The following is a 13,035-nucleotide window of genomic DNA, read 5'->3' on the forward strand; positions in this document are numbered from 1 at the left end:
ACTTGTGTTCCGCTATCTACGGATTGTGGGATAGAAAAACAAATAGCCAGGACAACTACGAGGTTCACTGCGTACTATGCTAGAAATTTCTAGTTCATTAGAAATATAATAGCTCCAAACAGCATACGGCATACAGGTTTTACATAATTTTAATGCGAATTCGTGCTTGACTCACGTTCATTGGCTTTGTTTTCGAATGTTCAACTTGGCATCTCGTAAGTTCATGATTTTACACGTAGATCGACTAGAAAGTAAATTGTCATGAACTTAATGCTGCTAACTGCACTGTGTTACGAGCTAAAAAAATTATACAAACATGTATATATATATATATATATATGTTTTTAGCTGAACATGCAATTTTGACATGATTATAACTGCTGAACTAGCTGGAAGTGTTTCTAACTTAAGCGAATTCGCCATCTTTGGCGGGAACTTTCGATTAGTCTACATTCAGATCTTTTCTAGTGGCATTTTTAATGTCGAGCGCAGTATCACCCCGTTACTTTTTCAAAAACCTCGGTGATCTGCATTCGGGCCGTCAACCTGTCGATTGAATTTCGATTATTACTGAAGGCCGATCATGAAGTTTTCAGGTTGTATTAACTTCAGCTGGACTGGCCACTTTGATTTCACGTCTTGATAACAAGCTATGACAGTAATTGGAGTGTGGCTGGCAGAATATTTCACACTCAGGATGTCTGATTATTAATTTAGCGACGTTCAATTTAGAACATGTATGAGCAAATGGTAGTACTCGGAAAAAAAACAATCGTCAAAGCAGTCATTAATTTCATTGCTCAGGTAAATGATCCACTATTGGCTCCAACTCGTGTGTTATCCAGCTGCTAACCGATCATAAATGTGATCTTCAAAAATTGATCTTTCCCATCGTAAAGAAGCACTATTGATAAAAGCGATAACTGACGGCTCATTTGTCAAAAAAAAAACCCGAAGAAATTCGCAGAAGTTTTCTAAATGCTACCTATGATGCACATATTATATATATATATATATATATATATCCACCATTTTGTATATATTATTTGCTAGATATTGTTTGTACACTGCAGTGATATTACAAGGACCGGCGCCAGCCCGGATCTATATATATATATATATTGTATAACTCTTGAGTGCCGCAAATACGGCATTATTGTAACTTGATGAGACGAATTTAGTTGTCCCTGAAATCGAAGACAAATCTCTTCCATGTGCCCACACGAAATGTCATGTCAAACAGTGTCGGTAATCGATAATAGAACTGTATTACATGTATGTATTTTTTCCTTGGACACAATCTGACTAACGCCTCTGTTACATTTATTTGGGCTTGAAACAGATAGCCAGGCAATTTATGTGACCGGCTATAGTCATTCTTTTTAGCCCGGTCCTGGTACGATAAAAGATGCCCTGTAAAAAAATATTTTTCTTGATGTTTTCACTTGCAGACAACACCATTGTTTTCATTTTTGGCGCCTTCTTGCCAGCTATATGACCTTTACAACGAAGGCTTTTCCCTCTACTTAGGAAGATCATAAGCTATTGTTCTTTTGTGTCCCGCTCGTGATTTTCTAATCACTTTATTACAATACATCCTGTCAGATGCTGTTGCAGATATTCAATGAGCTGCGTCGATGCCCCTGCAGAATTGGTTAACTCGAGTAGCTCAAGCTGACGCAATGCACACAACGAGGAGAGACCCGACGATGTCAACTGGTGGCAACCTATAGCGTCAGAGCAGACCACATTAGAAAGCCAGTTAGAATTTACAACGCAGGGAGGGACTAGGATTTCGATACAGGGAGCGATCATTCTCGACAGAAAGTTCATACGGCAGAACATTGAGTCGGCCGTTTTAATTAGCTGAATGTACCATCTGAATGCGATTGTCAACTTCACGACCACCTCGTATATCATTTCCATTTGGTCATTACTTTTATATCCTCAAGCCACATAGTGTTTTCGATATTATCTTACGATAGTGTTTTCATTAGAAAAGTTTTTGTTTTGATAGACAAGAAAATTGTTTGCTACCGGCAAGCGAAAGAACGCGCAGGGCTTTCATGGTTCCGAGGTGCGCAAGACCAAAGTCGGAGATTTGCGAACACCATCGTAAATGCAGCGCTGATAGGTTTGCCATAGTCGACAAATAGCCCAATCCAATGTCAGTTACATGCACACACCTAGAAAATCACATGTATAGGTTCTATTAGGCACATCTATCGTCATCTTACCTAGTCGAATTTTCTGAAAGTGATGCTTAATTAATAATACTAGTTCTATTAATGCAACTGACGGTGGTCGCCTTTACTAAAGGCAACATATTTAAGAAATATTATTTTGACAGCTCGAAGCATTGAATGTGACCAAAAGTCACGAATCGAATTTAAACATTCTGATGTAAAATGAAGCCTTTTTTTTCTTCTTCTTCCTATTATACACTTCGGACCCCCTGGGCCTAATTTTCTATAATAACATATGCACCATGTGACAAGGCAGAGAAATACAGGACACATCACATACCAATATAGTCTTTGGGGTTTCGTTGCTCGCAACATAAAACAAGATTTATGAGCCTAGCCGAGTAGCCGTAGGTCAAAAAAACCATGCATCACCCTCAGAAGCAGGAACTCACCTATCAAGCGTGAGGCTCCGCAAGGCATTCATATCGCAGGCAATAAATTCTAGTGATGCGTCTGTTACTCGAGGACACCTGTCGATTTAGATGGGACAAACAAACAAACAAACAGGTGGATTTGTCGAACAGTTTAAAGTAACTTCGTCTATTGTATTTAACTTAATTGACCAGAATCACGTTATAACGTTCGTAAAATCTATGGAACTTGTAGACGACGTCGAAATTGGCTGTGCATATCGAAGCTGCAACCGCTATTCTTCATTAGCATTCTGTCAAAGATGAAAACTATAGCACTTTTTGCGATGCCTAAAAAAGGACCGTATGATAAATTCACTCGAGTCGATTTTTTTCCTGCTGAAGCCGGCCTCGGCCCTAATGGTCTAGAAAGCAAAGTCAATGGGTAGCAGTTAGCAATAACAAAAAATCATTACAATATTAGACAAAGGTGGGTATATGCCCGTACGAAGAGATGCCGTCGCTAAAATGCAGCAGAGATGAAGCTTTCGGTGGGAGATTTTTGCACCGATAGGTGAAATCCACGCCCCTTTTTTTCACTTCTGTTATTTTTGCAGTTACATATATATATAGTATTGCAGTATTTATGTAGCACATAAATTCTCAATACAACGACGTTTTGTTATTATCACTTACACACTTTTATTGTATCTTCATTTATTGCCCATTGCAGTTACTACAAACTAGCCTTAAACTTAAATCGATTTACTTTTATATTTATCTACAAATAGTATTTTAAGTGTCGAGGTACGAACCATGAAAGGTCTAGCACGCGCAGACTGCGGAGGTTCTCGGCGAGAAGTTCGACGCCATCATCAGTAATTTTGGTACATCCCGACAGCGAAAGATCTGTGAGAGCCGGAAGAGAATGCACGATATTGAGGACGCCGTGGTTGGTCAACTCCCAGCATGACCGTAGGCGGAGGACCTCTAGAGTGGAGCCCTGGCGCGGACCTGCAACGAGGAACAGCTCATGATTAGCATTAATATTGTTGAAGATAGTAGAAGCATTTGATCACGTTATGTTACACTATTTACCTTTATCCTTGCACTATTCTAACCCGGAAAATTTTGCTAGGTCAAAGGCTTTACTGAAAAATTCATCCTTCTGTACTTCGAGATTTCACTATTAAGCCAGTGGTCGAAGAAGGCGGTAATCCGTAGACGCAAGGTCTGCAGAATACGGTGAGTGCAAGAGAACCTGGTACCAGGGCCGACTTTCGATGTGACCTGGCTTTGTGAAAAAAAAATTATCCTTGCCGCCTTTATCGGGTTCTTCCTGTTGAAAAACCTGATTCAAACTATGCAACTGGACGATACACAGATCCTTGTCGACGACCTTGTCGATTTTTCTCAAGTATTTCCCGATGTATAAAGTTTTCCAATTCTACCAAATTAAATATCATGGTTTTTTTTGGGATGGAGATTTGGTTTGACTTCCCGAATAGACGTCCGAAGACTTTCCGAAACTACTTGTTCCCTTCTTTGCCTCAAATAAACGTGGAGAAACCAATTGCCGTCACGATTAATAATTCCGTGTGGGAACCCGTCATTGTGTAGTATAAGACGAATTGTTGAAGTTGAATAAAAAGCCATATTCTTTTGTGCGTACAACACAGCCCATGTCGCCCCCAGGCTCCGAATATCTCATAAAATTTCATGCATTCGAGATTCCAGACAATAGTTAATTGCACTCTGAATTACCCTTTGGCTAGTTCACGAGGTGATCGATTGCGGATGGCAGACCAGGATAGACAGCTTTTCTAGGCTTAAGATTCCATCTCTAAGCTTCGCATACTTTTTCGAATAACCCTCTTGATTATAGAGTATTTGCTGAACACGGCACAAATATCTAAGGTCATTTTTTTTGGTAGCTTTTGATGTCGGTAAAGGGCAAAACAGGATGGATATCGAAAACGCACCCTACATGAAACCTTCCTGCTAACAGCATGAAATCAATATACAGTTTCGCTTACGGCACAATGAAATCAGAACAGACGTATATAGAAGCCATTACTTTCAGTTTAACATATACAGAAATTAGCTTTCTCGCGTCCAAGAGACTGAGTAATTGTAAAGCCATACGCCACTAGCAAACGAAATGCGGGAGATAATCAATCAGGTCGTTTCCTATCTGTTATTACGTGTAATCAAACAATAATTAGCTCAGGCGAAAATATCTCTTAATGTTAATAAAATCAAAGCTTAACGGTTCAGTTTCTATTTCTTAAAAGTGAGAACACAGGTGGAACAGGTCGTAGATTGGTAAACACATTGGAGAAGGTAGCCTTTGGCAAGATAAGATCGTTGTTAGAGCAATGCTCTTAAGAATATGAATTGGTAGATTGGAAATCACAAAGACGATGAGCATACTTTGGTATTGTAAGACAAAGACGAGTCGATACGCTTAGTGAAGTTTTTGGGCCGAACAGGGAATAAACAATGCGCGCCCTGTTAACTCAATATGGGATTTTTCAATCCACGTGCTAAAAAATTTCGATGAAAACACTGAAGGTCAATAAAGAAAGCAATAAATGTTTTTTCAGCATAGATAGAGACAGGTATGGTATACTCTATAGAAAACTTATACAGCAATTACCAGTAAAAAAACAAGTCTCAAACACATCGTCCCGCAGACGAGACATAAATCAGTCGATGCCACCCACCTGGAAAGGGTCAGGCGAAACATGGGACGAGCTAGAAGACAATGCATTCTGGTAATTGCTGGACTTAAACAAATAATAACATTTCTGCTCTCACAGCGAATACTTCGTGTGAGATTGGGCCTTTCGGAGCTCTTATAGGCATGCTAAACTGTATGTGACTAGTTGCGACGAAAAACAATTTTTGCGCGCCATCAGCTTTGCCCTGTCGGCATCCGTCTGCTTGACACTGCCGAAACAACGAATAGTGAACCGACCTGATATGTAAAATTGTCGTAACATCAGACGGCTAGCTCCCACCACGAAACAGTGTGTTTATGTCCGGATTCGAACCTAGACTGTCTATGTTATGCTAGTTCTTCCATTGACTGACAGCGAATCTGGAGCAGGCTTCTTAATAGCGTTTTTTTGGCTACTGTAATTATATGCACTACATAGACAACGATAGGAATCTCGATCTCGTTCGGTCCGTTGCTAAACTTTTATGGATGGTCGTTTACCGATCTGTGTATTTCCACAAAGCGATTTTGTTAGCGGAAGCGAGTACATCCGAACTCATGTTCATGCTTGCAATAATCATTACGAGCATTTGTTGTTACATGATGAAAACGAATGATCAATATTGCTAGATATCTTGAGCTTCTGAGAAGCTCCACCGATACTACAGTGTGGTCACTCGACGACAACGTACGATTTTATCTCTATGCTCCAATAACGGTCTGGAACGAGGAATACAATTGTTTTCCGTGGGATTGAGACTGCTTCTGTGCCCTCAGAACGGCAATTACGTAACGTATTCTACCACCGATTTTCCCAGATAAATTATCGACAACAAGACAATACCGAACTGTTGACGAGCTCTTAGAGCGCTGACTTTAATATGTAGTTAATAACAAAAAAACACATATAACATCTTGTACGATGTATTCAAGCAATTTAAGTTTCTCGGCCCACTAAATAACTATGCACAACTTTCCTATATTATGGAACATCTAAATCACGATGTTTATCTTCAAGATTTGCAGTATACACAGATTGATATTATGATTGTCTCGCAAATTTTCGACGATGATAATAGAATTTCATTCGCAGAGTCTGTCAGGCTATAATTAAGTCATTCAATCTGAATCAGCTACGGCTGAATCGGATAAAAGAAAACCTATATGTTGATCGCTGACTGTTTATAAGCTAATGCTGAGAAGCATCTTTAAAAACTAGCCGCACTGTTCTCTACATGAGGTTTCTAACTGCTTACCAAGGTAGGCAATCGAAGCATCCGTGACGTGATACGCCTGAAAAAGAATATTCCAAAAATATAATTTCAGCCAGTCCTAATTCGTATCTAAATGCTCATGTGGAACACTCAGCAATCCTTATAACAAGTCGTCACCCATACGTCGGCCTTCCTTTTTTAACTATTCTCAGGTTTGGTCGATGAATAAACTATAGCAACCACAAAGAACTCAAACCTTTATTAATTTCGTGATTATTTTTTGAAATGTTATTAAACAGACCGTTTCCCCTCTCCCTCTACCAAACAATACACATCTAAATATGTGTACACATTGCTTTTTTTTTGTTAATTAAAATATGGTTCAGAGTATACGAATTGAAAGTTTGGGCCAGCATTAGTAGGTAATAGTCCTACCTGTAGATTAAATTCCTTAAGTCCTGGCAAGAGTTGAGCCACTGCGGCCACTGTATCATCAGCCACGTTGATGCAGTCCGCGAGCGCAAGTGTCGTGATACGAGCATCTAGAGATGCCCACAAACCTGCATCCGTAAGCTCATTACAGCCAAACAGTTCCAGCCTATGAAGCACAAGAGTAACGGGTTAGTAAATGACCAACTCCTATCGTTCTCGCTGCCATGATGCATAGTATATATATATACAATAGATAGTGACAAGTTCTCAATGTTTTGTAGCATTCTGTTTGTAATGCGAGAGACATTCAATGCTATAGCTTTTATGTTTATATTGCGTATTCTATTGTATCGTAGAATTAGGACAAACCATGTGAGTTTAGGACAGGCGCCTACAAGAGCTTCTAATGCGCGATCCGATAATGAACTGCAGCGGAGTGATAAACGCGTGAGTTTCGCTAGCTGAGGACAGACGTGCATGAAATCAAGGACGTCCTCATCACTCGCGTAGAATAGGCATACCGCTTCGAAACCTCTCCGCTCTAATGAATCATATAGTTGCCGGCGTGCTGTCACACAAAAACAAAGGACACAAACACCTGCATTAAAACTATATTTTATATACTGCAAGAGCTGTGCAACGGTACACGTGTTGTATGAAAACTCCTCTGGTCACATTGTATTCCTAATACTATCTCGAATTCGACAGGTTTCATTGAGATCTATTTTGTATTGGATCTTTAATTTTCCGCGAAGCATTACAAATACATTTTGTCAAATAGCGAATAGGCCTTTCGTTTTTTCCTATTGTATATTTCCGTTTCGTTGAAGATTACAAGGAAACGTATCCTAGCGTCACGATTATATGCTGAGTGAAAGACTTATTTTTGTACACCCCAAATTCCTCCTACATACCCTAATAAATCAATGCCTGTAATCTGCCTTTGTGTTTAATATAATCAAGACGTTTATTTAGAATAAATATAATATTGATAATATAAATATAAAGTACGAGGCATACGCGCATAGTCGCTGTGCCCCGCATACGCCCTGTGGATGGTCAAACCTACCTTGAACCCCGTCAAGACCTGGACCTCTTAACTCTCGACACTTTACCACTGCTATCATTGAGTCCTTCCAGTAGCGTGGATGGTATAATATGTCCCGCCATGTCTTACATACCTGCAAACAATACATTTTCGGAGCTTTCTGCTAAATGTATACACATATTTCCCCGTGACTCACACCGCCGCTGTGGTATGAATCACGGGGAAACACTCGAACTATTACTACCCCACCCTCCAAATATACAAAATGTTTAGCCATTAAATAGGTGGGAAATTTAACTTAGGATAACCAAAGCAAAATTGTACTCATTTTCAGATGTTTATTTGTAAAATAGTGCGGAAGCAAGCGAATGTACAATCAAATAAATAATGCATCTTAGCGCGAGTTTGCATGGGGTATGAGGGGTGCAATGTTAGCATGAAGAAGCAATTCTTTTTATAAGTCGTTTGACACGCGCATATTTCATAGCCGACACAGTTACCTTTTGGGACGATAAACGCGCCTTAGTATATATAGTATATTAGGATCATTTAAGCTCATTCAGTGTTACCTGAGCGAGTACACATCGTTCAGTCCCGCTGAAATAAAGAAAGAGTCTCCGTAAAAACTCAGCATCTTCCAGGAGTCCCTGAGCAGTCTGCGGTCGTGTCAGAGCCGTCCATAGTTCTCGAGCGGCTCCTGCCCGGCGACGTCGACCTGCTAACTCCACGGCGCCCGTTCCCGGTGAGTTTCCTGCTCGCACGCAAAGCTTGACACATTGGTAAAAGGGCCCCACAGATAATTATCTTCGGTTCGTATCAGACAAATACTAACATTGAATGAGTACCCTGAGGCGACACCTTTTTGCATTTTCTATTAATGTTCTTGTACTGAGGACTGTACGAATACCGAGCAATGTAGATAGGGTTTCCATCACTTTGTAGACGATACGTTTTCTTCCCACGTCCGATAGAATATTATCCGGTTCTGGATACTTCAGATCATTTTGCGCCAATGTACCAGTGTAGCTTTGCAAGTCATTTAGTACACGGGCAATGGACTGAAGCGGCAATGAAAATTATGCAGATGTGTGTGACGTATTAAAAAAATGTGTAGCGTCGACTGTAGCAGCGTAATATATGTAGTGCTCATCTGAACAGTAATAATTATAGTAACTAACAATCATTTCAGAAGCTTATCCATGCGTAACTAATAAACCCGCAAGCTTTAACAACTACTTTCAGTGCTGCCCTTGAAAATACCTAATCGACAAATTATGTCCGTTTGATGGTAGTTCACAGCCGAAGCTCGTAGGTACACAAGCGAAGTTCGACCAATGCTCTAGTCAGCATATAAGTAAGAGACTTCCGTTACGTTAGTAGAATCGAGCTACTTACGGCTTGACGCCTTAGAATTCATAATAACTCTGGCCGTTGAGCCTACTACCTCTGTGATCCAACTTTTATAAGGTTGAATCAAGATGCGAAACCTTAACCGGGAGACAAGAATACCTATGTTAAGCCTATAAAAGGTTCAATAGAAAAGGGTCGAGGTTTTCGTGGTCATAACTGTGGTAAGCGCGCACAAAAACATCTACTAGGGTTATATGATGTTTGAAGTCAATGGATTGTAAATTGGTAATAAAAAAAAAAGAATGTGATTTATTCCCAGGATGAAATTGCTCCTCCAGAATGATGGAAATGTGAGTCGGGTGGATAGAAATGTTATAGAACTACAAAAAGTTGTATACGAATATTGAATGTGGACGATGTATTTTGAAACACCATAAAGCACTGAGCTCCACTAGACCTTTTTGTGAAGGCGGAAAAAGAGCCAGGGCGTGGTTGATTAGTTACTAACTAAGCACCTATTGTTACGGCATTTTGAAGCGTTCCGGAAAATACAGTAACTTAAAGCAATACTAGTTCTGTATAGTTAACACTGTTACCCACCATGTTGCGTAGGAGGCGAGGAACCTTTTCCGTGGAAGTGATCTCGTTGTTCGATGCCACTGCCGACTCGAGCGTGCTCGGTACGGAGACTGGAAGCAGCGTTGGAGGCGCCCGCCTTGGCACGAACTGCTAACCCATTAAAGCAACGGCTTAGTTCCGCAGCCGCGCGTTTCGTGAAGCTCACCTGAACAGGACAAGATGGTAATCATCACTACTATATGAGAAAATGTAACTTCCAACCATTTATATGTAGCAGTAGACCTTATGTTTGAGAAATGACGTTGAATCGTTACTATGGTTGAGGAAGAAAAACCCGAGACCCTACGAGGTCCGTCCAATTTGAACTAGTTATTTTTAAGGTAGCAATAACTTACTGCCTCACAAGCGAACAATTACAATCAGTCGGCCTGCACATACCTCAATTCCCTACCGTAACAAACCAGAATCGGTTGTTAATGCATTATAAAAAAAGACAAAATTCTATCAGATCTTAGACTAGAGCGACAATGATATGATAAATTGTTTTGAGAAAATGTGCCAACAGGCAGTATAGAAAGCTGAGTGCTATAGTAATACTACAACATACGAAGTAAAACCTAATAAATCGATATATAAACAAGAACTTTTAGATTGTGCTAGTTAATAGACACCGGTTGTTTCAGGCCGACCCTTAATGTTTGTTTTACTATCAGACTCCGCTTCAGACGGTGCAAATGCGCTTATAGCAACTGTTGAACATTTATCCGCAATACCGTACTGTTGTTAAAGATTCGAACACCTCCTTCTGTGCGTACGGTATACATGACATAAACATATAGGTACTGATTCCAATTTCTCTGATAACGGCAACTAAACCATAATAATATATAAATAATGAACCATACGTATATATATATATATATATATATATATACATATGGTTCATTGATCATAGCAGAACAATCAGCAAAAAGAACATAATATATAAAAGCCGTTAAATCGTAACGCATGAAGCCAAAAATCATGGCTGGAGCTCTTGCGTTAACGTTGTAAGGAGGCGCCATATTTGCTGTGCGCTCCACAGACTTCTTTAGTCAAGAGTCCGGCGGTTCTCTTGCACGACGCCATTGCAATGTGATCGGTTTCAAGTTCACGCACGGAATAAATAAAATCAGGCCTTTTGTCCTAAATGATGGTGCTAAATTCTCTTTTGTCAGGTGAATCGGATAATGGTGCAGTTTCCCCACAAAAATAGAAACCCTTATTATGTTATTCTTTGGAAAACACTCTCCCTGCTTTTAGCCTAGTTGAAGGATTTACTGTAAAAGGCCTATTTATCAGTTAGAGTTATTATTAATATCGCCTGTGCTCCACACATCCAAAAAGGGACCGAAATAAAAAATCTCTACGCATAAGAAGAGCTTAAAGAAGGTACTATAGTGATAAAAGCCAAAGCTTTTCCAGTAAATGTTCCGTGTTCTTTCTTCTATATGAGATGAAGATAAAATAACACTAAAATCGTACGCCGTTACTTATTGGTAGATTAAATTTCAGTTAGAAGCGATTTGTGTCGCTTACTCGAAAACTAGTTCACGCTCTCATGCATGGAGAGCGTACCTGGCCTGGACCATCTATTCATACAAATAACCGAGATATTTTGAAGCTCTTTCGAAGGAGGGGTATAACATACTCATAGTGCTAACCTAGCGCGAAGCAAAATATCGCATCTTGCTTGGTAACTGATTGCTTTTAGTATCTGTTTCGAATGAATACTCGAGCCTTATTCGTGATTCTGTTCTTGTTACAAATGCATAAAGATATACCATTTACTTAAGTACCGGTTGCTTACTTTTAGGTCTTTGAGTGCTATTTATAATCCTAAAAATAATGCTTCGAGTTTTCACATATGGTACGCGAAGTTGTTAAACATCGTTACTTCAGACTGCTGGCTCCTTCCAGTATGAAATGAGTATTGCTCGCGCATCTGCCTGCGACCTGTCTCTCATAAGCTCGTCGCCGCTTCATGTCATAAAAACATATCTAGATTTTGTCTACTATTTTGATTTTTTCAGAGAAAATCGATATCAATAAATACATCTGACGTTGATTGCTTGTTCTAGTTCTAGAACGATGCCTGTGCGTGCCAGTTCAAAAAGTTGTGAAGAAGTTAAGGCTAGCAGGACATACTAACTAATGTCGAATCACTATCTGAATCGAGAATACTCTACAAATTGAAATCTACCTATACTTCAACTTACTGAAGTGCATTCACTAATTAAGTGGCGACAGTACTAATTTGAAAAGATGCAGAATGCATCAGTTTGCTTCATCCTGCAAATAGGCAATCCTCTCACTATCAACGTACACATTAATGTCCAGCTTCTTAAACCGGACAAGCGACTTCGTGATCTGAAAGTTGGTCGAACCGGTCGGGAATAAAATAATAACACCGCACTGCGCACACGGCAATGTGTGACACAAAACAAGGCCTGATCTGTGTAGACGACAGCGAGTCATAAAGTTCTCGTTGTCTCGTGAGTAGCTCATCGCTGGAATATGAAATCCTCTCACTAAATTGCTAAATACTTCATTGAATTCTCTTACCAGCCCTTGGCTAACTTATCTCTATTGAGGAACGTCAACGTCTTGAGTTCTTAATGCATTACTCGGACAGATATGTGAAATGACTTGTAGAATTACCATATTTCGGTAATGTACCCTCTAAATGATTAAAGCTACTCGAAATAAGACATTTAGCTCGCCATGGAACGTCCGAAAGGACGAATCTGGTTTTTAAAATGATTTGTTTTTGATCCACGGTTGATCACTAACCATTGATATACTTCAGCTGGACATCTAGTTCTCTGAACCACAGCTTCTGCGTCGCCAAAGGGTACATCGAACGCGTTTCCAACATTTGTTTGTGTCTGCACTACGGAACTGCCGTAGAGATTAAAACAGTATCTGATCGTTTGACGCAGCCGGAGACGGGAAGGTCAAGTGATCAGTAGGTACTTTTATCTTTGGGCAGGTTACGCTTGTAGCTCGTTGTTGTGCGTCAGTGCTACTATCACCCCTAGCAACGAAGAAAATC

At 39.9% G+C, this 13,035-nt stretch overlaps 1 protein-coding gene across 1 annotated transcript; it reads right to left on the reverse strand.

The window, feature by feature from the left end:
* Positions 1 to 56: 56 nt before the first annotated feature.
* LOC111262021 (uncharacterized) lies at positions 57 to 10,167 on the reverse strand (the record flags this gene model as incomplete). Its single annotated transcript, XM_022835978.2, has 10 exons — positions 57 to 1,727; positions 2,038 to 2,186; positions 2,639 to 2,716; positions 3,412 to 3,610; positions 6,575 to 6,611; positions 6,968 to 7,130; positions 7,334 to 7,532; positions 8,034 to 8,145; positions 8,582 to 8,763; positions 9,963 to 10,167. Coding segments are annotated over 10 exons (1,473 nt in total), but the record flags the coding sequence as incomplete, so codon positions are not given.
* Positions 10,168 to 13,035: the final 2,868 nt, after the last annotated feature.

Source organism: Varroa jacobsoni, unplaced genomic scaffold (assembly GCF_002532875.2).
Source record: "Varroa jacobsoni isolate VJ856 unplaced genomic scaffold, vjacob_1.0 scaffold_66, whole genome shotgun sequence".
Classification (NCBI taxonomy): Eukaryota; Metazoa; Arthropoda; class Arachnida; order Mesostigmata; family Varroidae; genus Varroa; species Varroa jacobsoni.